Source organism: Crocodylus siamensis, chromosome 12 (genome assembly GCF_052110815.1).
Source record: "Crocodylus siamensis isolate JL-2025a chromosome 12, ASM5211081v1, whole genome shotgun sequence".
Taxonomy (NCBI): domain Eukaryota; kingdom Metazoa; phylum Chordata; order Crocodylia; family Crocodylidae; genus Crocodylus; species Crocodylus siamensis.
The window spans coordinates 361,108-387,517 of NC_143406.1; the positions used below are offsets into that span (position 1 = coordinate 361,108).

General features: G+C 55.6%; 1 protein-coding gene across 1 annotated transcript; it reads left to right on the plus strand.

The window, feature by feature from the left end:
- Positions 1–269: 269 nt before the first annotated feature.
- SLC2A1 (solute carrier family 2 member 1) lies at positions 270–26,170 on the plus strand. The gene is made up of 10 exons (XM_090023473.1): positions 270–442; positions 8,984–9,079; positions 17,868–18,028; positions 19,323–19,563; positions 20,298–20,460; positions 20,549–20,736; positions 21,138–21,242; positions 22,014–22,115; positions 22,512–22,715; positions 24,212–26,170. The coding sequence occupies exons 1-10, from the start codon at positions 425–427 to the stop codon at positions 24,407–24,409; spliced, it is 1,476 nt and encodes a 491-aa protein (XP_089879599.1). The 5' UTR covers positions 270–424; the 3' UTR covers positions 24,410–26,170.
- The last annotated feature ends 240 nt before the right edge of the window (positions 26,171–26,410 follow it).

A 26,410-nucleotide genomic window follows, 5' to 3' on the forward strand; every position in this document is an offset into this window, starting at 1 on the left:
GGAACACGCACACCTCTACCCACACACGTGTTCTTTTATTTCGGTGTCTACACACACACACGCACCCCCCCCCCCACACCGTTGTGACAAGCACGCGCACACATCCACGCGCATGCGCACTCTCTCTTTCATCCCCTCTCCCTCCCCCTTCTCCCGCGCGCAGCGGGCGGCGGGGCGGGCGGGGGGGCGGGCGCGCGGCGGTGACGGGCAGCGGGCGCAGCCAACCAGGGCGCGCCCCGAGCCGGCAGCCCGCACACCCCCACCACACCCCCGCGCCGCCAGCCAATGGGCGCGCGCCGCCCGGCAGCGCACATAAGCCGCTCGTGGCGGGCTCGGGCCGTGGGAGCGCGGAGCGGTGCGGGAGTGGCGGCAGCGGCGCAGTTGCAGTTGCGGTCCTCGTCTTCGTCCCGGTCCCTGCGGCGCGATGGAGTCGGGCAACAAGGTGAGCGGCCGCGCGGCACCGCCCCGCCCCGCCCCGCCGGGCTCGGACCAGCCGGGAGGGCCCGTGCTCGGCCCCGGAGCCCCGCGTGGCGGGGGAGGCCGAGGATGGGACCGGCGGGGGCGTCGCTCCCCGCCCGGCGCTGCCGCGCGGGCCGCCGCGCTGGCCGGGGCCGCCCCCCCCGCCCTTGCTCCGGCCGGGGAGCCTGCGCCGAGCCCCGGATGCGGCGCGCGGGCCGGCGGCGCTCGGCGTGGGGCAGGCCGCGGCCCCCCGGCCCGCACGCGGCCCCGGCGTCTCGCGGGGCAGGGGCCGCATAGACACGCGCGCGGGGCCGAGCAGGACACTCGTCTGGAGCCGGCCCGGCCCGGCCCGGCCCGGCCCGCGTTAGGGGGAGGGGGAGGTTGAAGACAAAGTTGGAGAAACGCTGATTTCTCCAACTAGAAACCGACAGGCCATTTCCTTAAGGAGCGGCCGCTTAAACCTTGGACGTCCCCGTTTCTTTTCGTCCGAAGGGGAAGCTTTTAGGCAGCCAAAACCCACCCGCGCCACGTCTGCCGCGGTGGGTCGCAGCGATGTTTCTGTGGGCCAGCCGGGTGGGAGCTTGCCCCCCAGATGTGTCCCTCTTCCGACCGGTTTTCACTGTCCAAGGTGAAGGCGACGTCTGAAAAGTAAAACGAGTGCCCTTAAGTAATGGGAAGTGAATGGATCTTTCCGGGTCCCTGATTTGAAGGTGCTAGGGGAGAAGCTTTGGTCTGGTTTCTCTGTAACTCTGGGCGGTTCTTCCCCCTTCCACCCCGGCAGCTGCAATACTTTCTGACACGGGTCCGTTTAACGAGTTCGGCACATCTCTCTTCTGCAAATGGAGCTGTCTTAAGGTGCCTTGAAAGGGGCGTTCAGGACTAGTCGCTTTTAAAAATCTTGGCCAGGGATTAGGTGCGTGGTTTGCGCCTCTCCCCTTTTAAACTAAACTGCAACAGCAAGGGCACCTCTGCTTGGGGACATGGGAATCATGTGGCTGATCCATATTTAAACTGGAGAGAGCACAGTGGAAAGATCCTGGTAGTCTGCGCGTATCGCTGGTGGAGCCATGTGATAACTGGCGTAGTATCATATCAGGCTGCCTAGCACACCTGCGAGTCGCTGCAGTCTCCTTCCGTGAGACCTCGCCGTGCAAATAATCAGTGTGGCAATCCTACTGACGTCATGCTGTCCTGTCACAGCCGCCTGAAATCCTTCCTTGTTTCCTGGTCGCTCCAAATGTGGAAAGCGCAATGTTTCATTAGAAATCCGTAGCCCCCGGGGTAGTGGTAGTCGGCCCAGCACCAAGCGGAGGAAAGCACCTCTCTCGGTAGCAGGACCTGCCTCTCAGGCCCTTCATGGATGGGAGAGCGCTCTGTGTGCTACCAGCCTTCGAAAACTTACAGGTCATTTTCTAACAATGCTGTTGTAGGAGAGTGTCAAACCTGGCTGCTTTTCACCTCCCTGGGGCTATGCCGTGCAGTACTCGAACCATACAGTGTCCCGTGCTTGTCTGATGTGGCTGAATGACTTGGGAAGAGTAGCCTGGCCATCAGACATCACCCACAGAGAGATGCCCTGCCGCGTGGACGGGGGCAGGCCTCAAGCCCGGACCCCCTGGTCTTGTCACTCGCTTGCCCGTGACCCTGAGCAAGTTGTGGGAGACTCGAGCGCAAGTCCCTTTTTCGTCCCTGTGGGTGTTTTCTCTGGGGTTGTCTCAAAAGACAGTTTTGCCGCAATGTGGAATGAAAGCCTCAACTTCTTTTAAAGCAGAGTTCTTGTTTTCTGGCCACCCTAACGGAGGGGGTCGGTTAATGCCTGTGGGTTCTGCTAGCGAACGGTGCAAAGGGTTTTGGGGTGAACATGGCCCAGCTCCCGCCACCTTCCCTTAAAACAGCAGAAAATATTCCCGCTGAATCAGTGGGGAGGTGGATCAGGCCTGCGGCAGGGAAGGGGCTAGCAGCTGCCTGCGTCTCCTGAGACCAGCAGATTTAGCCACGCTTCTGCAAATTCAGTTTTTCCAGGGACTGTCAGCACGTGATCTTGTAACAAGGTTTCCATAAGTGCATATAGAAAAATAGTGATCTGACTCTCGCCCCCTAAAGAGAGCTCGGCCTCCTTCGGCAAACAACACGCACATCTGTCTGCCAAGCTGCAGCCACGTATTTATGGGCCATCTCCCCCTGGCTGCTCAGGTGCCTGCTCTCCGGGCTAGCTAACGTACTCGCGTTGGGAGTATTTGGGGTCATGCATAGCATCCGTCCGAAACCCGGATTAAAGCCCAGGGGCACGGATCATACCAGCAGTACTGAGGAGATTCACCCTGCATAAGGAGCCATCTTCTGCTCTGTGCTGTCCTTCAGGGCGGTCAGTAGGAGCCAGCTGAACCCAACACTTCTGCCTCTTCTCCCCCTCGTGTAAGTCCTGCCCGGACTGGTTGTTGTGTGGCCAGGAGCAGCGGGTCAGGGCAGTTTGTCCATGTCCCGGCAAAAAGGGGCACCTGGACTTGTGGGGCTGCTGTAGTAACACAGCCAACAACGTGGCACCACCTGTAGCTCCTCCAAAATGGAGTTTCCCGGGTAGCTGAAAGTAGCTGCGCAGTCCGGTTCAGCGCCAGGGGCTCGCCACTGACTGGGCTCTCGGGTTACATCAGCTCAGTGCCCTTAAAGGGGCACGCCATCCCAGGCAGCCTCCCTCTAGTACCCCACGGTACGTGCACCCAGGCCGGGGGGGTAGCGTGTGGGCAGGCACGGGCCCTGGAGGCTCTGCTAGTGCTTGCCTAGCTGAGTGCCAGGTGGGAACCGTGCCTTCCGAGTGCACGCGTGACGGAGAAAGGGTGCACTGCGCAAGAGAGCAGGATGAGTGTGCACCAGGCAACCTGTGCAGCACAGGATGCAGCTTTTTCAGGCAAGAGCTCAGCAGCTGGCTTAAAAAAAAGATGTGGGAGAGAGGAAGGGTGGAACAAATCAGCAGTTGAAACCTGCAGAGGAAACCACAGTGACTGAGGCTGAAGCAATCCTGTGCCCTTGTCTCAGCCTGGCCCCAGAAAGTGCAAATGTTGTCTGTGTCCTCTCCCTTCCTCTAAGCAAATGCAGGGCTGGGTGCTCCTGGCAGTTTGAGGGAGCATCTTTTGGGTGCTGCAGTTCTCCAAACACTTGGGCCCAGTGACCTTTTTTTTTTTTTCCACCCCCTTTCCACAGTCCCAGGGTAGCGTGAGGTGTGTTTGTCGCACTGGGGTTGGACTGCAGATGTGGCATGCTGGGGCGCTGCGATCACCTTGGCTTGAATGAGCTGCATCTGCCTCGGAGCCAGCAATCTCTGGCCCTCTTGATGCTGGGACGACTTTAGTGCCTTCCCATCATCGGGCTGGCACCTCTTGGCCCTGCATCTTCCCCTTCGAAGGCCTGAGTGAGGGTGAAGCCAGAGCCTGGGGGACCTGAAGCTTAGCTCATTGATCAAGCCTTGTCCTCTCCTATATTCCAATGTGGGGTTGGTGATGGGGGTCCTGGCACGATGCTGGGTGCGTGCCAGGCAGCCTGGTGTCGTCAGACCAATGTAGGACTGTCAGGATTTTCCTGGAATCTCCTTTTTACCCGTGATGCCTTTTGCCATTCACTCCATTTTGGCTATTTCCCTGTTTCACAGACTCTTGGATCCATGGGCTAGAAAGGGCCACGATGGTCATTTCAGACCGCCTACCTTGCTAGGGTGACTGTTTTTCTGGTCTCCAAATGGGAGAGTCTGCTGCCGTTTGCCACACTCAGCTGTCTCAGCTGAGTGTGCCACAGTGTGCGGGAGGGAGGGTCACGGGGAACCAGTCCTGTTCTGCACACCCGGCTCAGGAGAACAAAAGTGTTCATTTGGCCAAGGCCACGGGGAGCTCCAGTCAGGTGTCTGCAATGGGACCATCCCGGTGAAGGTAGATGTGTGGGAACATGGGGTCACCCTGTGCGTAGCACGGGCTGGAGGCCTTCCCCTGGCAGCGTGGGATCGGCTGGCAGCTGAACCAAAGCAAGGCTGTCGCTGCCTGTGCGGGGAGGGTCTCTGTGCTTCACCCTGGCGCTGCGGTGGTCGGGCAGCTGGCAGTCCAGGGGGCTGTGCCAGCCCAAAACACTGAAATGCCAAGAAAAATTCAGGGTAGCATTGCCATGGTTGGGTTCATAAAGCCTGAACCACTGCTCCCAAATCCATCTGAAGGTGTCCCTTGGAGACTGGGAGATCGGCATGTCCTCTGGAAATGCAGAAATGCCAGCACAGAAGTGGAGGCAGCCCCAGCGTGTCAGACGAGTTACCTCTCCTCCTGCTGCATTCCTGTCCGCTGATGGATGCCGATTTCGTGACTTCCTCCAGGCATCAAGTTCACTGTTGCTGGGTAACATGAGATCTGGGCTTCATTGGCCATCGCGGCTCGGATCTGCTGCCCAATGAGGCGCAGCCTTTGGCGTCTGGCAATTAAACAGCAGATTCCCCACGTCCTTGTGGGGGAAGCGAAGGGGCCACGGGGGTGTGGAAAGGAAGCGGAGGGAAGGCAGGCGGAGGAGCCAGGAGGTGCCGGGCCTGGCTCCTGTGGCCAGGCGGTGAATGGAAAAGCACGAGGGCAGTAGATCAGTCCGCGGGCGGAGGCGGTTCTTGCAAAGACGGGATTAACAGGCCGGTTGGGTTGTTCGAGGAACAGGGTTGGCAACTTTGCAGCCAGGGGCCACTTCAGCAGAGCACGTGCAGGCCACTTCCAGCCCAGCCTGCGCTGCAGCCGCTGCCACCATCACCGCTCGCCCCCTCGGTGCTGCCGGCACCCGAGCCGGGCCCCTGCCGCCCAGACGCGGCAGCCGGCCCCGGCTCCGCAGGCCGGTGCAACGGCTCCGGGAGCTGTAGGTTGCCAACCCCTGCTGCAGGCAAGCGGGGCAGACGTGTGTGTCAGCGGGCGAGGAAGAGCATGTTCTGCGTGGGGTTTGGCTCGGGGAGCCAGGCCTGGAGGATGGCTGAGAAGGGAGTTGCCGTGATTGAGTTGAGGAGCCGGCCTCTTGCGCGTGAGGCTCTCGCATACCCATTGGGGCCTTTCTGGTCAGAGTTGGGACCGCACCGAATCCTCTCTGTCCAGCGAGACTGCCCCTGTGACCGGGCTCTGAATCCTGCTCATGTCCAAGAAGGGCCCTGGTGAGGCACGATCATGACCCCAGCTCCTGTGAAGGTGCCAAGTCAGATGTCCGTGGCGCAGACTGGAGCGGAGGGATCTCTCTGACAAGGGGCTAGTGTCTGGGATTTGGCAAAGCTCTGCTGCTGTTTTGGCGAGCTCTACCTTCCACCAAAACAAGCGGCGCTGCCGGGAGGGAGGGCAAAGCAATCGAAGAAGGGGCTTTACTTTCACATGAACTCTTCAAAGCTGATTAGCTCTAACCTATGAATCCTAGTTCCCGGCTCGGCCGGCACAGCGGCCGGGCTGAGCAAGGGGAAGCCTTTGGCCCTGGATAATCGGGCCATTGATGAAGGTGTCTGGCCTGCGCTGACCTCCCCCCAAAACAAACCACTGATTGTTGCTTTAGCTTAAGCAAAAGAAAGAGGAGGTGGGAGAGGGCCTGCCAAATAGCTGGAGGCATTGAGCAGTTGCATAAATGCCGGGATTTTGCTTGGTAACTGTGCACTAGGCCCTAACCAGACCGGCTGGTACCCTGCATGCTCATCTGAGACTGTTTGCCTTCCTTTCACACCTTAGACCTGCGTGTGAATGTGCATCCACGTGTGTCCCTGCTTCCACCCAGGTGAGGGGGTGCAGCCTGGTTGCCGCAGGGCTGGGAGGGGAGAGGACCTTGATGACTCCCGGGCCACAGGTGTGATGCTTGTTGCAGCCCTGTCCGTGCAGGGGCCGTTGCTGACATTCGCTGTCCAGAGGTTTCACTTGGTCTTTAACCTAGTAAACCCCAGGGCTGTGGTGATCAATCTAGGCTTGCAGTCCAGGTGTGGGCTAGGCACAGGCTGCTGCTCAACCTCCTCTGGCTGCCTTTCCACTTCCTGGAAACACCTTTCCTGCCCCTTTTGAGCAACAAACAGGAGAGAGCTTTTCTTGCAAAGCCGATGGAGACTGAGACCAGCCAGTGCCTGAAAGGAAGGTGGTTACAACTGTGCAGCCCGTAGGAGGGCAGCTGCCTCTGGACACCCAGCTGGCTAGGGTTCAAAAGCCAAGGCGGAAAAAAGCAGTCCCATGTGATGTCCTTCAGTGTCACTGTGATAGCAGAGACAGGCACCTGAAAGGCTAAATCAAACAAGGCTTGCATGGGTGAGATTGTTACTGGATGGACTGTGCCGTTGGGAGAGATGTTGGGTGAGCTTCCCAGTGCAGTGTCCTTCTTCAGGTCTGGGGAAGGAGCAAGTGAAGCTAAGTTAAATCACGCTCAGGAAGTAGATGTCACTGTGTATTCTGCCGCCCTTTTCCTTCCCATTGTGGATGTTGCCACTGCAGGTGGCTAATACAAGCTTAGGAAGTAGATACGACCTGGCTTAAGCTGCACTTGCTTGTATTCCAGACCTGAAGAAGGCACTGTGTCCCCGAGAGTGTCTAACCTCTCTCTGGATTACACAGTTGGTTCAATATGAGACAGCAGCAGATGCCCCTTGCTTCTTGCACAGTTCCTATACCATCAGTGCTGCAGCGATACTCCAGCACTCCCAAACCCAAGAGGACGTGGCTAGGGCAGGTTTGGTTTCTCTCCAAGGTTCAGAAGTGTCTGCGCACCCCGAGACCCGCTCCCATGCCCACATGACATGGGCAAAACAAGATCTTTGCCTTGGTCCAATGGCTGTTCCTTGCCTAAAATGTCCTCGGTATCAGAAACCTGGTGGCTGTTTCGTAGCAGTGTTAATCAGGGCTAACTCGGGGGCGGGCAGAGTATTGTTGAGTTAAAGCTGAGGCTCCTGGGCCATGCCTACAAATCCAACTTCTGGAGTCCCAGGGTTCATTAAAAATAATGTCCCTTACTACGCCTTGAGGATGCAAACTAAAGCTTGGGACTGTGACCAGCATTACTTGGATGATTTAGGGCAGCAACTGTCTTCCTGCTCTCCGTACAGTGCCTGGCACAATAGGGAATAGGGTCTTTGCTCAAGATTTGGACTCTTAGGTGCTGATGCAATTCAAATAATAAATGACTGATGTTTTCCTGAGTCTGCCGACAGCCTGAACCCAGAGCTCCCCACTCCATCTCTGACACCTGCTCTTCCCAAGGGAGACTGTGGGCACAGTGCTGGTACTGAGCCAGGAGGGTGGTGGGGGCTGTGCCCTCGGGGCCTGGGGTTGCCTTAAGTTTTGCAGCCCCAGGGGATATCTCTATCTCTTTTTTTTGCCTTGTATATCCAAGACTTTTTAAAAAAGAGACCATCTAGATCCCAGCCAGGGAACTGGTTTTCCTGATACCACTGACCTTTAACATCTCTGAAAGATTTTGACTCTGATCAGATGCTTTTTTCCTTTAGAGACTGGGTGAATTTAATCAGTAATTGATGGAACACGTCAATGAAATGCTGACTGCTTAACACATGTGGGATATGAGCAGCATTTAAGTCTGAGCTGCTCCCCTGAACGCTGCAACTCTGCATGAGGTCCCCCTGCACGTGCAAATGTCCATACTGACCGGTTAACGTATGTGAAGTTCACAGGTAGTCTAGCTGCTGAGGAAACCCGTATTGTTCCTTAAATGAAACGCACGTTTGAACAAGAAAAACCATTGCTACCTAACTGAGTATGAAGGTCCTAGCCTCCGGGGTTTGTTCCTAATGGCATATCCAATTTTTTCACTGAATTTCAGTGCTATGAAATGCCTCGTGGGCTCTAGCAGGACTCCTGGAGCGTCTTCCAGGCATGCCTCAGTTTCCTCACTTGAAAAATGAAAATAGTAACTTGGCTACTGTGCAGGGGTATTTAGAGGGTCTGTTCTTCAGTGTCAGCAAAGCCCTTCAAGTGCGCAGGGCTGTTGCCTGGAGAGATTCCCTAGGTGGGACATACTAGAGAAAAGTAACTGATCATTTTAAACAGACTTTCTCACGGGGTGCTTGGAATGACATTACTATCACTGGGTCTGGGCAAAGCCCAGAGCCCTGGGTATTATGTCCCAGCCAGTTTGGTCCTGTACTTAGCCAGCCCCTGACGTGACCGTGCCAAAGCTGTGTAAAGCTGGGGACTTGGGATTTGGGGCTTTTGCGTGGTAGCCATGGCTGGGTGAACTCCAGTTCAGTCCTCGGGGCTCTCCAAGAGGGGTTGTTTTCTCTGGAGAGAAAAAGCCCTGGGGGTGTGTTATGCTGCTCAGTCTCTCACTGACAAGTACATATACTAGGTAACGGGAGGATGAGCTCCTGCTCTTGCAATCCCTCCTGAACGTGGGGACAGGGAATGTGATACAAGATGCAACTGAGAGCCAAAGCATCTCCCTGAAATGCTTTCTGCCAGGAACTAGGTGGGTGCCCAGGAGAACAAGGCTGCCCACCCCTCTTTCCTGTGCATTTCCATACCTGAGTGCTTGCTGTTTTCTTTCCCTACAGCAAGTGACGGTTCGCCTGATGGTGGCGGTGGGAGGAGCTGTGCTGGGTTCTCTGCAGTTTGGCTACAACACCGGAGTCATCAATGCTCCACAGAAGGTAAGGGGCAAAAGTTGGCACACATGCAAACATCCCATTGCCTTCATAGTCCACAGAGCACCCCTAAGCGGACTACGTGCATGCACATGTTTCTTGCGATAAGGAGCGTGCACCTATTGCAACATGATTGTTGCCCACTGCAACCTGATAGTCAGTTATTGCACTGCAGCACAACACCACATTAGCAAACAAACTGCCATGGCATGCATGTGCATGGGCACGTACATGCATGCATGCACACACACGAACATATCCATTGGTGTAACGCAACACATGCGTGCTGCAATCCTGCACCAAGCCTAGCTAAAATAGTACATCCTCTTAGGCAGCTTACCGGCTCTAATGAGATTTGTTAGGCAGTTACTTGGCTTCTGAAGTTCCCAGGAGAATTAAAGTTTCCTCTTCATTTACTGTTCGTTGAGGAATTCTGGGGGAGTAGGTGTTTGGCCTTTGTCAGCACTGGGGAGAAGCTGTAGCCTACAACTGGGCTCCAAGCAAACCTGGAGGTATTTCACATCTAAGCTATGATTTCAGCCTTTCCTAAATGGGCTCCACTGACCTCTCCTTGGCGGCAGAGTTGTCCCTGGAAGGGCAGTCAGCAGAGCCTGTTAGTCCACATGGAAACATGTGAAAGTAGCCAGCCCCAGAAGAGCTGGTGGGACAGTCATGCATAGATGGGGGAGCAGAGACAGACTAATTTGTGGCACATGTGCCAAAAAAGTTGGTCCCCACGGATATGGAGCACCTGCTTTGTCATGAATGCAATTCTCATGAAGACGGGGATGGTGGAGCTGGTAACAGACAGGATCCGAGTGTCCTTACCGCAGCGGTGTCAAAACATAGCTCGGGGTAGGTCTGGACAACAGGTGCTGGGAAGATCAACGCCCCGTGAGTGCCGCACAGATTGAAGCCCTTGCCCATTCTGTGGCAGATGGAAAGGGCCGAGTTCACGCTTGCCCGGTGCAGGCAAAGTCCAGATGCAGGGCAGTACTGAGCGTGATGGATGGGTTTGCAAAAGCAGGGCTAGCAGAGGGTGGCCAGGGATGCAACACTACTGAACATCTCCCTGAAGCTGCAGCGCTCTCCCTCCCTACTCCCCGCCCCCCGACTTTGTCTGCTCAGCAAATGTCCACCAAGTCCTGAGGAGGCAGGGGGCCCATGGAAAGGAGCTGAGTGCAGCAGGAAGGGGAGCAGGGAGTGGAGCCTTTTGCTCAGCCAGGAGGGAACCTGATTTCCCCAGGTGCTGGGAGGCGATTACTTCCACTGCCCTAGCATCTCCTCTCCTGCCCTACCCTGTGTGCACACCTTCCTGCCTGCTGTTCAGCAAATGCCCACACCCTCCCCTTGCTGGGCTGCCCTTTTAGATCAGGTGTCTGGATGCTTGGGCAGCTGAGTCATGGCCCAGATCTGCATCCTCATGCTGAGACGGTTGAATAAGGAGCTGGGAGGGGAGAACTGATTGTGCGCTGTGAGCATGAGGATTGTGGTGAAACGGGGCTCTCTTTAAATCCAGGTTCACTTCACCTGCAGTCCACAGGCCGAGGTACCGGGGTGGGGGAAGGACGCTGCTTAGCTTGTCTTCGGTGGCAGTTCACTTCTAGCATGTCGGCTCTGGGGCTGCATGAGTAGAAAAGGGGATGAGCCGCACAGGACTTGTTAGTGGCAAGCACTGCTGTGGAGGGGGAGCACCAGCACTGCTGGAATTGTTGGATTCACTGGTGCCATCCCTGATTCATACCAGCCCGAGGAGGGCAGACCCAGACCCATTGCAAACCACGGTCCTTATTTACCCCCTGCACAAGTCAGTCCTAGCAGCTTCAGGAAGAGCTCTTTGTATCTGAGACGTGAGAGACCTGGATCCAGCAGTGGGGCCTGGGGGAGGGGACATGGTAGGGTCCCAGAGAGATGGGGAGAGTGTCTGGGGTGGGGGGCTGGGGAATAGCAGTGTTTGAATAGTAGTTGAAGAAACGGTGGCAATGAGAATCCCAGAGCCACGGGGCCCGGTGCCCGGTGGCTTGTTCCTCGGGTGCTGCAATTCCACCACGTTTTATAGCTGTGAGTTGAGTGTTGGATTTTCAAATTTAATCCAAAGGCCTCTGGTGCAAGGTGGGCATCCCATTGACAGGGAACAGGAGTTTGGCCCCAATTCCCTACAGTAGTTTTTTTTTTTTCCCCTTTTAAATCTTGCTCATCATTATTTTCCATGACCCTGAGTGCTGGGACCTTCTGACAACGTGCCAGCCTGCGTGTGTCTGGGCCTCAAGGATGCTTTGGAAAAAGCTCGGGCACCTTGCCGCAAAGCATGAGATGTTGTGCCATTGTTATAAGCCTAGAGGTGTTGTGCAAGCTCTTGTTTTGTGCCCCACACTGGCCACCCGTGCTCATCCGCCAGCGACTCTATGGGCTGTGCTCGGACGGAAGAAGGACAAACGGGGACCTGAGTGCCGCAGGTCGCCTCAAAGAACCCAGCGTGGCAGAGAATTAACACATCAAAGCCTCTGCACACAATCCCAAATAATTAAAAACACCAAGGTAGACTTCACATGGCAAGAATATTAATCCTATTACCAGAGGGCTCGGCAGGCCAGCTGCACAGACCTCCTCGCATGGCATAACAGGGCTGGGGAAGTTACCAACAGTTGCTCCTCCACCAGCCTCACCCTCGCCAAGAGAAGCCCTGGGAAATGCCTCGGGGAAGGCTTGGGCCGGGGGGGGGAAATGTTCCTCTGACTTGGAGCCAGACAGGCCTGCTGTGAGCGGCTGCAGAGCCCATGCTGTACTGGACCCTGGGCCTGGGCAAAGGCAGCCGGTGGGTTTGTTCCTTCTGTGTCACTGCCACAAACGTGCTTGCACTAAAGAAAGGGGCTGGGAAGAGAAGTCCTAGGAGGCTCTGCTGCCAGGGTCAGGGTCTGCCTCGAGAGCCCCTCGATGCTGTTATGCGGAGGCATGCTGGGCCTGTTTCCCGCAGGCCGGCCTCCTCCTACCCCGGGGAAGGACAAAGGGCTGTGGGAACCTTGAGTAATCCTGAGTAATCCCTGCCTGAAAATCCGCACCGGGAAGGGTTGGTGTCTTGATGTACTGGTGCCTGTTAGGGCTGAGCCAGCCCGCTGCGTACAGGAGGGAGGGAGGGCAATGGGATTTATCAGGCACGGGTGTTAATCGCCCTCCTAGTCTTTGCTGTGTTACATCCATCTCCTCCTCCAGCCTCCTCCCTGCCCATCCAGCTCGCTTTGGCCCCAGAGTCTGCCTGCGTGGGTGCTGCACGGCTGGAGGAGCAGGAAGCTGAGGGCTGAAAGGGGAGTGCAGGGGTTCCCATCACTCTTGGTGCTGTGTAGCAAGCCTGGCTGGGTGCAGAGCTCATCTTTGGCTGCCAGGGGAGGGAGAGCTGGTAAAACTTTGGGCTCTGATCCCTGGGGAGAGGGCCGGGAGGAGTTAGCAGCTACTGGGAGGCCAGGGCTGCACCACTGGGAAGGGATGGAGGTATTCACAGCCCTCGGCTCCAGGAAGCTCAGGCTGCCCACTTTCACCAGCCCTACATTCATCAAACCTTTTTATTTTTTTAAATTTTTATTTACTTATTTAATTTTTTTTTTGGAATATCTTGGCCTGTGGCCTGTCCTGGGTGCCACCAGCCTGCCCTGCGCCGAGGGTAGTGTTCCCAAGCAGCTGTGATCAGTTTGCCTTGACTGTGGAGCAGTGGGCTGCAGTGCAGGACCCTAACGGTGCTCTCTGTAGCAGCCCACGGGGGCAGAGGATTTGCCAGAAGCATGGAGAGCTGCTGGAGCAATTGCTCCTCTTAAAAAGTAGGTTTTGTCACAGACGGACTGGGCACTCGCGGCCTCCTGGGTTCCTTTCAGTAGCTGACCAGGCCCCACAGCACTGGATGGCTGTTATTGCTACTAATGCAAGATGAGCTGGTATGGGAAGAGGGATCTGATGCCCTCTGCCCACAGTCACAGTGCTGAGGGGCACTAGGAGCAGGAAGACCCAGCCCCTGGACTGTGACACAAAGAAACATGCAGGCCCGGATCCACAGCCGCTGTACGTCAGCATTGCTCCACTAGCCCTAGCGGGGCTGTGCCTGCTGTACCCTAGCCAAGGGCCTGGGCTGGGGTGGTCAAAAACACTTAAAACTTCGACTGGAAGAGAGCAAAATCTCTGCTCCTTCCAAACGGGCCCATTATGCAATGCAAGCAGAGCAATACCTGGTTTCTTGTCTCTTCAAGAGATTTCCCCACCCTCCGTTGCCTAAACACCTGCTCTCGCTCCTGGGTGGTGGTGGTTTGTTTGTTTGAGCTGACAAGCCTGGGGTGATGCATGTTGGCAAATATGTGAAGTCATCTGTCCTGCAGACTGGCAGAGAGAGCTGCAGAATCCGGTCTAGCCAGGGACGATCCTGCTCGGAGCTGGAGGCTGGCCGCAGCGACCTCCTGTGGTCCCCTCCAGCCCCGTTCGACTCCTTGCTCATGCTAGCAAAATCTGTAGGGATGGTTTGCGGGGGGGGGGGGCAGAAGCCCTGGCAGAAAAATTTCCATTGAAATGTTGTTTCCAGTTGGAAAATGGCTTTTTAGCAAACCAGAAAAAAATGATGGAACAGTACTCTGCTGATGTCAGATGTTGGGTTTTCATTGAGGAGACTTTCGGGAGTTGAAACATTTTATTTTTAAACCAAGTCATTGTTATTTTTTAAAACAATCCTTCCCCAAGTGCTTTGAAGAGTATGAGGAAGAAAAGCATGCTTTCCCAGCCGTCGGCGCTGGCAGGACAAGAAGCCAGGGGTTTTGCCATGCAGGCTAAGAGCTCACCTGGACGTGGGAGGGGTGGCCTAGCCGGCTGCTATCTCCAGTCACTTACCATGCAGACTTCCCGTTTCTCTGGTTTGTCTTGCCCCCCTGGGGGCTGAGGACCAGCAGGCTGGGGGAGAGGAGAAGGGAGCAGGGCAGGAGGAAGCGCAGACACGGGGTGAAGAGCGGGCAGTTCACCATGTAGCACCCAGAGGGGGATGAGTAAAGGGACCCGGTCCTCCGGCTCTGTCCGTTGTGGTGCGTTACACTGACCCCCCCTCTGTAGGCAACGGCGTGTCGCGAGGAGGGAGCTGGGATGGATGGGCAGAGCCGAAGAGGGTCTGGGCACAGGGGGAGCGAGAGGGGGGCACTGAGCGCTCCTCCGCCTGCTCACCGAAGAGAAACCGGTGCCTGATATTGAGGTGCAGGAATCTTTGTTCCTCTGCCTTGACCGTTCGCAGCGCAGTCGCCCTGGCACGGCCGCGGGGCGGGACCCGGCCATGTCCTGGCAGCGCCTGAGCAGCTCGGCCTTTGCCATTTTGGTAAATGGAGGCTGGTTTCTGACACACCCAGGCAGGCAGCGCCTGCGGCCCAGGACAGCTGGCTGCGGCTTACCCTCCCTCGGTGACTTCTTTCCAGCCCTGCTTGGCACAGCACGAGCACACAGGGCACTTACCAAATGCCTGCTTTAGCCAAGGCTGTGTAAACTGCTCGGAAAACTGGTTTGTTGCTGGCAACCAGCACTGGTGCTTGCTGTATTTGTACGTGTGTGACTCAGCCTGGGCTGGGTTTTCCATGCAGGAACTGCGCCTCTTCACCCAGCCCCTGGGCACGTCACCAGGCTGCTGCCTCCCGCCTGCCCTGCTCCCGCAGTCCGGTCCTCAGCCACTCCCGGCTCCTCCAGGAACAACCTCCATCCACCCACTTTCCTTGATAAGATCTGCCCCAGGCCCCTCCGTGTGTCCTGCGGGTTGTAGCCCAGCTTTACAGCAGCTGCCCTCCCCTGACTCCTCTTATCAGACCTAGGGATTGGGATGGCGCACGTGCTGATGCAAGTCAAAGGGCTTCAGATCTTATTACATCACAGGTTTCCCCTAAAATCTCCCCTTCTCCCCTGTTTTACTGAGACAGTCCATTAGAAACGGGGCACAGCACAGATTACTCACATGCCTTATTTACCTCGACGCTTGCCTGGAGATTAGTGACCTCAGCAGCTGCCTCAGAAGAAGCCCGAATGAGGCTTTTCCAGGAGAAAAAGTGCATTTTGGTTACAGGAATAGGCTGGTGCGTTTCAGTGGGACAGAGTCAGTTTTAAATGCTGAGCGTCGGCAGGAGCAGGGAGATCTAAAAATGTACATCCAGCAACAGCTGCCTTGACAATGACTTCAAACCCTTGTGGCTTCAGAACAAAATTGCATCCTTGTTAATATTAGAAAGTTAGTCTTTCAGCACATAATAAAGGTAGTGAGAACTTTTATATAACGCAAGCCAACATTTTCTAAAAACAGGAGGCTGACATTAGCTTCCTAAGCTTGCATTTGGAGACCAGAGAATGACCTTTTCAAAGCACCTAAATGACTAAGCAATACAATCACCTATTGACTTCAAACGACAGATATTGCTGAGGCAGTCAAGGTATTTTGGTTCTTGGTTTGTAGAAGCTCAAGGCGATGGTAACAACTATAGCATTAATTAATAAGCCACGTGCTCAGGTTCCTATTTTTCCGTTAGGGTGGTTGTTAGTGAGGCCTTGAGTATTTTAAGTTTGAAACTTCTTTAGTAAGTAAGTAGATAGAGAGCCAGAGACATGAAAAGTAACACGACAGTCTGATCATTGCTCTCTCCAAATCGCTGCTTCTGTCCCTGCAAGACAAGCCCCAGCAGCTCCAGAGCCGAAATGTGCTGAGAATAAAGCAGGGAAGAAACTCCAGGGCGGCTCGCAGGTCCTTGGCCTCTCCTAAGGAGACAGGTGGACCTAATCAGGCTGGATCCCCTCAGGCAGCATCTCGCCCTTGGCGAGGGACCTCACCTTCGCCCTTCATGACAGCAGCAAGCTCTGAGCTCCCTGCATGTGTCGTGTGTCAGCAGGGCAGCGAGCCCAGAACCTGCCTGGCTGCGTTTCCAGGTACATCCCCTGCCGCTTCCCGCGCAGCTGCGGTCCTGCCAGCCTGGCCTGGTTCAGTGAAACCGGTTTGGTGACTTCCACCTAGCGGAGGGACGGGGTCCTCGGTGTAAATCAGTGGCAGAGCAGTCTGCCCTCCGACGAGCGGCGCGCTCTCTCCATGACGTACCAGCTTGTGACCACGGAGGAGACGGGCCAGACCTCATGACTGGAGCACGTGGGCCACGCCTGGGAAGGAGCCTGGAGCTGGGAATTTGTGGCATTTGCAGCTGTAGATGGAATCGAAACTGGAACAGAAGGGGTGGGGGAGGGGGAGGCAGTCTAACGAACCAGGAGTTAATTGCTGTGGAGAGCACCTGGGTTAAAGGTCATTGTGCACGATGGTCTAACACTGGACAGCAGTTCTCCTTTTTCGCGTTAGTCCAGACTGCAGGGGCAAGAATACGCTGCAGATCCGCAGGGCTTTCCCAGAGCAGGCCCCGAGGCCGCGTGCCGGTGCGAGCGGCCGTGCGGTATGTGGCGCTGCAGACACGTCTGCGGTGCCACCGACCTCACGTTCACCTGTCCTCCGCGCTCCAAGGTAGCAGCGCGGGATGCCCGGGGGTCAAAAAAACAAGCGGAGCAGCGCACGCGTGGGCAGCACGCGCTGCTCACAACCGGAGCCCGGGCGGCCAGGCTCCGGGTGGCAGGTTCATCACTGCTGCAGCCCCAAGAGGCCCCCAGCACCCCAGGTAAGGCTGCTGGAGCCAGCCCAGTGCTGGCCCGAGCTCCCCTGCCCCACCTGGGGTAACCTGCCGCATGCCAGAGGGCGCGTGGCACAGGCGCTCTCCAGGGACAAGCAGCGATGGCCGCTGCTAGTTGCCGCTGGGGAACTAAACGTCCACTCCATGCGTGGATGCAGCCCAAGACTTTATCCAACCTACGTATCCAAGACGTTTCTTGTACTGGTGTCCCTGTGCCGAGGACCTCTCAGAGTCGCTTCAGTCATCGCGGGGGTGCGGGAATTTGGGGGGCCAGGGTAGGACATGGTAAGGGCGCCGAATAACACAGAGCAGAGCACAGCAGGACTATTCCTTTAATCCTGCTGCCATCCGCAACCCTTCAAATCCTGCTTAATCCCACATCGGGGACAGCGAGATCTAAACCGGGACAGCTTACGGCTGAATGAAATGGGCCGAATCTCCCCCCCACCAATTAGCTTTAGCTCTGGCTTCCCACAAGCTCCCGTTACCACGGCAGCCCGGGCTGCGTAAGTCCCCACCTCGGCTACCCTTTGGTCTCGGTCCTGGGGCGAAGTACCTGGGCTGGGCTGGGGGGAAGAGTGCAGAGGAATGGGCTGGCCAGTCAGATCGGTTCCTGCAAGTGGCCTGGTTTTCTGCCCGATTTATTGCAAAACAGTTTCTCCCGCTCCTGCTGGAGTTTGGCAGGGCCGGGCTGTGCCTGCTCCTGCTGAGGGCTCCTTGTGCCAGCAAGGCTATTGCCTCCTGCCGGGCCGGGGAACGGGGCTTCGAACTCGCCCTGGCCTGTGTCCTCAAGGTATTGAAGGGCCTAACGTCCTGGTAGGGTGGGCCCTGTGACGGCAAATACATCCCGAATGGCAAGGCAGTCAAATCCTGCGGTGACAGGACGTGTAGGGCCCCCATCAATAGAAGGTATTTTTTGCTGTTATATTGCAATTTTTGGAGTTTTTATATTTATAGGGGGAGGTCATTGTGTAGGGATATGTCATGCCGTGGTACAGTGAAGTGTGGCCACGTCCCTGGAGCTCGCGGGTGGTAAGTGGGAGGTGTGCTGGCCTGCTGCGGAGAGCCGAACGTCCGTGGAAGTGAGCTAGAAGAGCAGACGCTTGTGCCTCTCCCTGACGGGTGTGATTTCCTTGCAGGTGATTGAAGAGTTTTACAACCAGACCTGGTTATATCGGAACCAGGAGCCCATCAGCCCCTCCACCCTCACCACTCTGTGGTCCCTCTCTGTGGCTATCTTCTCCGTCGGAGGGATGGTTGGATCTTTCTCAGTGGGGCTGTTCGTCAATCGCCTTGGCCGGTAAGCACTGCGCACGCTGGAGCCGTCCTGTCCCCCCAGCTGCTCCGGTGGCCCCATCCATCCCCCCCGTAGTGTCTGCACCCCTCACACTCCAGTCCCTCGAGGTAGGGCAGCTTCCCTTGAGGGCCGCCCCTCTCCCGGATCCCCACGCATACACGTTTCTCCCCTTGAGGCTTGCCTTCCCATTGCCTTCAGCACAGCCATCTCCTGCCCTGGCCCACCACTTTGCCAGTTCTTATTGCCTTTCCCTCAAGGTCTTCCTGAGCATGAGCAGAAGAGCAAGCTTGCAAGGCCCCTGCTCCGCCCCGGCCCGTGCTTGTTCCCCTTCCCCGGGTCTCTGTCAGTCTGCAGAGCAGAGGCAGTGCTTAGGTGTCTGCGAGTGAAACGCATGCAGTGGGTGCCAGAAAGGAGAGGCCGAGGCGCAGGAAGAGTCGCTGACTTGCCCACAATCACACGGGGATTTCCAGAGGCAGGAACAGAATCCTAACCCACCGACCGGCACGCACGACCAGCCCCGGCTGATTTGTCACCGTTTGCTTTGGGATCCAGTGATTCTTCCTCTTCCTGTTTTCTCAAGGGCTGGGGCTGCTCCAGAGCTCCCAACCCCTTCCACCAGACCAAACATTTGTAGCCTGTCCCACGCGAGCGCCTCTTCAGCTCTCTGCATCTGAAATCCATTCATGTCAACTAAAGCTGCACTATGGTCTGGTCCTCAGGGCAACATCTGTTGAGAGACCTCATGAAGGGCAGCATCGTCTCTCTCAGTGAACAGACCCAGTGTCTGTAGTCAGCAGGGCTGCACAGTGTCTTGCGTGCACCTTAGATAGAGGCGGAGGAGCTCAGGAGTTCGTCCCTCCTCATTGTTGAGTCCCACTTGTGCTGACTCACTCCAGCCCATGCGCTCCCAGCACCGGGAGCGTTCTCCACTTCAGCGTGACCGGGGAGGCAGCCGAGAACCCACCAGTTAGACTTTGCTTGTTGTTAGTATCTTAGATCACTGCAAGCAGTCATTTGAGAAATGACTGGTTTGGTCCAGTTTTGCACAGTCTTTTCAATTTAATGTCCAGCTTCTCTGTCCTGGTCTCTCTCGTACACAGGCTCTGCACTGGCCAGAGTCGCACTGACTCTTTCTATGCTTACGGTTTATAACTAGGCTTTGGGAACTGTCCCCTCTGCTTTCCACCAAGAACTTAAATTGTTGGCTTACCCAGCCTAGCGGCACCTCCTGGATGCAGCTTTGCCCATGCTCGCAGCGCTGCTGGCTCTGACCTCCTCCAAAACCTTTCTTCCCCAGACGGAACTCCATGCTGATGTCCAACTCTCTCGCCTTCGTGGCGGCCATACTGATGGGATTCTCCAAGATAGCTTACTCCTTCGAGATGCTGATCCTTGGCCGCTTCATCATTGGGTTGTATTCTGGTCTCACCACTGGGTTCGTGCCCATGTACGTGGGTGAAGTGTCCCCCACAAAGCTGCGGGGAGCTCTTGGAACTTTCCACCAGCTTGGCATTGTCGTGGGCATCCTTATTGCACAAGTGAGTGTTTCTCAAAGGCACCCCCTGCTGCACGGTCCTGTCTGTCACTGGCAGACGTACCGCTTCCAGTGGGCCCGGACGCTTTGCCTGGGTAATTCTGAGTTGGTGAGCAGCTGAAGTTTTCCTCAGGCATAGCCAAAATGGGTGTAGGTGCTCTCAGACAGAGAGGTTTACATAACAGCCCAGCTCCTTGCTACACACCTCCTGGGTTGTCCTTTGGCAAGTCATTTCTTCTCTTAGAAGTTCAGTTCCCTTCCAGCGGAGCAGCTGTAATGCTGCTCCATTTGTCTTTACTATTACCCTGGGCTTTTTGAGAGCTCTTGTTCTTGAGCTCTGTCCACGTGGTCTCATTACGGCCTGGTGCACGGGGGGAATGACAGAGTTCCCAGTCCTATGTGGTCCAGGACCTGTAGGGTAAGATGAGTCTGGTGGTGGAGCATGCAATGGGCTTTGCATGCACTGTTGTTCCCTGGCAGTGCGCAGGGGATTGGGGAGCCAGTGTGATCCAGGATTTTCCTGCTGGGGTGATGGATGTGTGAGCGTTACTTGATGCTTGTGTCAGTTGTCTACAGCTCATGGTTTTGCAGCATTGCCCTCATGGCAGGAGCTGGAGCAGCTGTGGTGCTGTTGTGCCCTCGACAATGACACAACACGGCTCTCCATCAGCCTTCTGACCTAGAGAAGGGGTGGCGGAGCCAGGAACGCTGCATGGCTACCCAGGGTTGTCTCTGCAGGTATTCGGTCTGGACGTGATCATGGGGAACGATACACTCTGGCCACTGCTGTTGGGCTTCACCTTCCTCCCATCCTTGATGCAGTGCATCATTCTGCCATTCGCCCCAGAAAGCCCCAGGTTCCTTCTTATAAACCGCAACGAGGAGAACAAGGCCAAGAGTGGTGAGTGAGTCTCCCCAGCCCTACGACACCGTCCCAGGGCTTGGGCCCCTCGCTGTTCCTAACCTCCCTGTTCCCCTCCTCCCCACAGTCCTGAAGAAGCTCAGGGGGACGACGGACGTCAGCAGTGACCTCCAGGAGATGAAGGAAGAGAGCCGACAGATGATGAGGGAGAAGAAGGTCACCATCATGGAGCTCTTCCGCTCGCCTATGTATCGGCAGCCAATCCTCATTGCTGTCGTGCTGCAGTTGTCCCAGCAGCTCTCCGGGATCAATGCGGTGAGTGAGCTGTGCTGGCAGATTCCTTGCAAAGGCGGCTCGCAGCCTGCCTGCCTGTTCTGCAGCAGCCCAGGGGCCTGTCTGGGGTCACGTGGGGACACCGCGGCTCCCAGAATAGAACCTCCTGCCCGCAGCCCTGTCCGCTTGACCACGCTGCTTGCTCCGGACAGCATCGCTCCTGTTGCTGCACCCATGGCACTGCTGCTTTGCACACCCCGAGCCCAGGGCTGGGGCTCAGCTGCAGTTTTTGCCCTATCATTTATTTCTGTATATATGTGCACAACTGGCTTTGATTGCTGGGGGTGTGCTGGCTCAGTGCCAGAACTGGCCCAGGCCAGCTCCAAGGAGCCCTCTTCTGGTGCCTGCTGGGTTTGCTCACTGGATGTTGCTTTATTTTGCAGGTTTTCTACTATTCTACTAGCATCTTTGAAAAATCAGGTGTGCAGCAGCCAGTCTACGCTACCATCGGCTCTGGGGTGGTGAACACAGCTTTCACGGTGGTCTCGGTGAGTGTCTGTTGTACAGTCCTTCCCTCTCGCTGCCTGCCCACAACTCATCACAGTAAGGGCAGTGCTACTGTAGGTATGGACAAAAGCCAAGTCCCATTGAGAGCAAGAACCTGCCCAAACATGACCATACCTAGCAGTACTACAGGAGTTTTATCCGGAGAGCTCAGTTTTTTGAGATCATACAGCTAATGGCCTGAGAGGTCAAGTCCCTCCAGCCCCCACTGGCCCTAGCCCCTCTGAAAGCCACTTCCCAAGGCTACATGGTGAAAAACAGCAGTGGAGCAGGGCCTTCAGACTCTGCCGATAAGCCCGCCGCTCTCCGTTCTGCAAGAGTCGGCCTGTGAAGCGTCCTTAGAGAATGCTAACCTTTGGCTGAGCCCCTCTCCTCGCCTCGCCTCCCTTTGCCACCGGAGCAGAAGTCCTCCCTTCCCTTGACAGGCCTCATCTCCACTGGACTTCCCGTTGAAGTCCGACTTCCCTTCCACCCGCAGGCCAAACGCCTGCCTGCTGTGTGCCTGCCTGTCCCCTTGTTGCTGCACCCATCGTTACGTTCCAGGCCCCGGCGTTGCTCATCACTGTGCCTTGCCCGCTGTTTGCTTTTCACCCTGACCACGTTAGCATCTTGGGATTGTTGATGCTGTGGTTGCCTTGCCCTGTTCTGGACTGCCAGCTGCCTGGGAAGCACAGACAAGTGCAGGGCAGAGCACAGTGGAGGTCCGCAGCATGGGTTATCCATGCTCTAATGAGTGCTCGTCTTCTTCCTGGCAGCTCTTCGTGGTGGAACGGGCTGGACGCAGGACTCTCCACCTGGTTGGCCTGGCAGGGATGGGAGGTTGTGCCGTGCTCATGACCATTGCCTTGGTGCTGCTGGTGAGTCACTGCTCCAGAAGAGTGCTGTGCAGACACAAACCCTGAGCTACTGCCACATGCCGAGAGCCAAGGGCTGCTGTGGACTTCCTCCCCTGGGGGGTGGGTCAGGGAGCCAGCAGAAGGAGACAACCTTCCCAAGGGGTCATGGGATGTGGCACTGCTGACCATGACAATGCCACGAGTCCATGGCTTGGCAGGGTCTCAGCTCTGGAGGACAGTAGTATTGGGACAGCTGTGCTCCCTGCTGCAGAGGCCCATACCCAGCACGTGCCTCTGGCCTTGTCAAACGCTGCAGCTCATCACCCAACCGGTGGGAAGCAGCTGGCACCCGTTTGTCACAGAAACATGCAGCTTGTTTGGAAACAACAGTGTCTTTTTCTCCCTGCCCTAACCTAGGAAAAAATGGCTTGGATGTCCTACATCAGCATCGTTGCCATCTTTGGGTTTGTGGCTTTCTTCGAGATTGGTCCGGGGCCCATCCCGTGGTTTATTGTGGCTGAACTGTTTAGCCAGGGCCCCCGTCCGGCTGCCTTCGCCGTGGCGGGTTTGTCCAACTGGACCTCGAACTTCCTTGTGGGCATGACCTTCCAGTACATTGAGGTAACTGCTCTCATGGGGGTTTCTGGGGGCTCCTCGTGCTGTGGAGACGGGGCTGGTGGCAGCCACGTGGGCAGTTCGCTGCCTCCAGGGGGGCTGGAAATGTGGGCGTGTGAACTGCAGGCAGGGCCTAGTCTTGGAGCTTGCATCCAGATCTGGTTTTGGCTTTTGCTCCTGTCTGGGGTTTTGGTTTGGGCCTCTCTCTGAGCAGCCAGCGCGCAGAGGGGCTGGCAAGTGCTGCCTGGGGACGGGGCCTGTTAGGCTGCAGCTGCAGCTGGAGCTCTGAGGGACTCGTTAGCGTTCACGGTCCAGAGCTGGGCTGGTGTGAGCAGGCTTTCCGTGAGACAGTTCTCCGTGTCCTTCCCGCTTGCTTCCGGGCTGTTTGTTTCTATGGGCTTATACCAAGGGAGAAGGAGCAGCAGCCAACGTGTTTTAGCTGTTGTTCACTTTTGTGCCATTAGAATGATGCTGCTTAGCACCGTTTCACCCAAAGAGCTTTACAGAGGAAAAGCTAAATGCCTTGTCCAAGGTCAAAAGCCAAACCCAGACCTTCTGCATAGCAGTGCAGAACCCACTGTCCCCTTTCCTCTCCACTTCTGTCCTACAGCGAGCTACTCAGCGCAGCCCTGAGTGTTTTCTGTAGCTGGAATTAGGGTTTGTGGCACTCGCTGCCTCCTCAAAGGCTTTCCATGGTGCCTGTCCTCTGGGCAGGCTCCTTGAACCTGGCTGAATTTCATCCACAGTGACTGGTTAGTCTTGCTTTGCTGCTCAAGCTCACCCAGCCAAGAGACAGGCCAGGGCACCTGATGAGAATTTTTCAGCGCTGGGAATCTCCCTGGCGGGGCAGGGCAGGGAAACCCACCCTTTCCAGCAGGTGTCCATCAGGAGAACATCGCATTTCCCCGATGAGCAGCTACATCAGCAATTCTGGGGTGTCAGGGTGGTTTGGCTTGGGCTCAGCACAGCATGGGGATGCCCTCAGAACAAGGGAGCCATTTTCTGTGCATATAAACAGGGGCTTCAGGTGAAGATGTCGCTGAGCTGATCTGAATCTGGAAGCTGCTCCAAGTGCCCTTCTAACCCCAAGGCCAGGTCTGCACCTGGCCCTCTAGGTCTAGGAACAGATGCTCAGCTCTGGAGAAGAGAAGCTTAGTTTGGACCAGGCTGGCACCACCGAGTGCACAGAGCAGAGGCAGAGCGGTTTCCCAGCCCTCTGCTCCTGATTGGATTTGGGGCGTGCTGCCCTAGTCTGATCTAAAGTGCACCTGCGGCCCGTGACCGGACTGCTCTACCTCTGTCTGCAGGCACCGCTAGTAGATCGGTAGCATTCAGGGACACACAGCGGAGTGCCTGGGCTTTGTAAGACCGATGACGCTTGTCATCCCAGGCTACTGGGTCCTTCTACAGTCTGCAACTGCACTCCCCAAGCCGATCACTGCTTCCCGGTCAGTGCCTCTTTTACAAAACGTACTCACCGCTCCCTGGCTTTTTCTCTCCAGCAACTCTGCGGCCCATACGTCTTCATCATCTTCACTGTGCTGCTGGTCCTCTTCTTCATCTTCACCTACTTCAAGGTGCCTGAGACGAAAGGCCGGACCTTCGATGAGATTGCCTCTGGCTTCCGGCAGGGAGGCGCCAGCCAGAGCGACAAGACGCCAGATGAGTTCCACAGCTTGGGGGCTGACTCCCAGGTCTAACCAGCCAGGGGCCTGGTCCGTCTCCTCTGAGCCTCTTCTCTTCTCTCCTGAGTGTTTTAAATACTTGTACAGAAACCAGGAAGGAGGGAGTGGGATGTTTGGGTCTTGTGCATTTGTTCCATCTCCAGTCTCCCACCAGCCACCTGGTTTATCAGAGACAAACTGACATCCCTTTGCTAGGAATGATTTTAGCTTTTTTTATGTCCAGGATTTCAAAGCCGATAGAAACAGATGCAGCAGCTAATATACACCAAGCAATGCTTTCCAGCCCTCGCGGACAGGAAGGCAGCTCTCATTTGAATGAAATGACCGGTTATTTAATGAGAAAACAAACGGCAAAAGTTTTAAAAGTTCAAAACCTTCTTAACGTTCTAACCACAGGAAAAACAGCATCATTTACGTTTTAAAAAAAACAGATTTTAAATGAGTTTTGTTTTAAAAAGCAGTCTGAAGTTTTAGCCCCCGGGTTTGCTGTGGATCAAAACTTCCCACTCTCCAGGAACAGGAGGCTGTGGGTCCAGGGGGGCTGAGGAGCGCACACGGTTAGTGGATACATTCCTGCTGCCTGCACCGGTGCCCCGAGGAGGAAGGCTGACAGCCTGCAGCACTCCGGGGGACGGGTCATGAGGGCCCTGTCCTCAGGGTGTCGCACCCCCAGACTCTGCACGGTGCACGATCTCGTAGCAGCATCTCAGCTCCTCTGGTCACGGAGCTTGTTCCCAGCCTCAAATGCTTCTCCCACCCAAAAACTAGCCGGTTCGTTCCCAGGGGTCGGACGAGTGCAGTCTGGGTGGGGAAGCCTTTTGGGGGTAAAATTACTGACTACTTTTTTTTTTTAATCCGGCAATATTTGCCTGATAGGTCAAATGGGGCACTGTGTGCCAGCAGGGCCAAGCACAGGCCTCCGGCTCACTGTATAGAAAAAAGACTCCACAACTGAAATCCGATCTGGCTTGGCTCCCACCGGAGCAGCCTTTGCCTTTCCTGGGTTGGAGGTTTTCTGAGAAGCAGAAGTGATATGTTTACAGGGTGCAGCAAGCCAGTTTGAGGTGAAAGGACCTGGCTGGTAACACCACACTACACAGCTAGCCCAGTCACTACCTTGGAAGTCTCCGCGGCGCAGACATTCATCAGTTAAAAGGATACATACATTTCCTGCTTTCTGTGTATAGACTGGAAGATATTTATATATATATTTTTGTTCAATGGTGTTGATAGTAGACATTAAGTTATAGTGTTCTGATTGACCAGCAAAGTACTGTAAATATTCTTGAACTATATTCACGTTGTATAATGTAAACAAAGGTACAGATACAAAGGTCTAGTTTCTATAGCAACTGTAAGGAAAGGCTTGTACATGAATAGATTGACTTTTATATAGTCACCTGCACTGTAGTTGCATCTGTTGCACTGAATTTTAGTCTGTTAGTATATTAAAACACAACAATACTGTCCTTAAAAAAACAAAAAGCAAACCCCCACAGTACATATATTTTAGAAACTAATGGCACATTTCCAAAGCCACATGCAGCTATTTAATAGTATTTTTTATTTATTTTGTCTGTTTTTAAAGTGACTACGTGACCACACTTGAAAGAAAATAAATGTAGAAAAAAAACAAAGCGCCTCTCTGAGTGCAGCACGGAGACCGATAGCCTAACTCTTTTTATAAAAAAAAAAAACCACAAAAAGAAAGATAAGTGCCAAGAGCAAGAGGGGAACCATGTGTGGTGTGGAAATAATAAAGAATGTATGCAGAGACCCAGCGTGCTCGAGTGTGGATTTATTTCAGCACCGGACAAGTTCTAGCCTTGCACTAGCAGGACCTGATGTTTTGGGCACTTCCGGTGGTCCAAATACCTTCCCCCGAGTTCTGGACATGGCTGCCTTCCTCTGAGCTGGTGTCAGGGGCGAGAAGCCTCCAAGGTCCCACCCAGCTGGGCACACCCTGTCCCCTGCACCCTGCTTGGCCTGGGGGCTGGGACTGTGCTGGAGGTCTGG

Coding starts and splice junctions, on each gene's coding strand:
- SLC2A1 (XM_090023473.1), top strand. Junction 19,564..20,297: donor TGGGCATCCTTATTGCACAA/GTGAGTGTTTCT, acceptor TTGTCTCTGCAG/GTATTCGGTCTGGACGTGAT. Junction 20,461..20,548: donor GGAGAACAAGGCCAAGAGTG/GTGAGTGAGTCT, acceptor TCCTCCCCACAG/TCCTGAAGAAGCTCAGGGGG.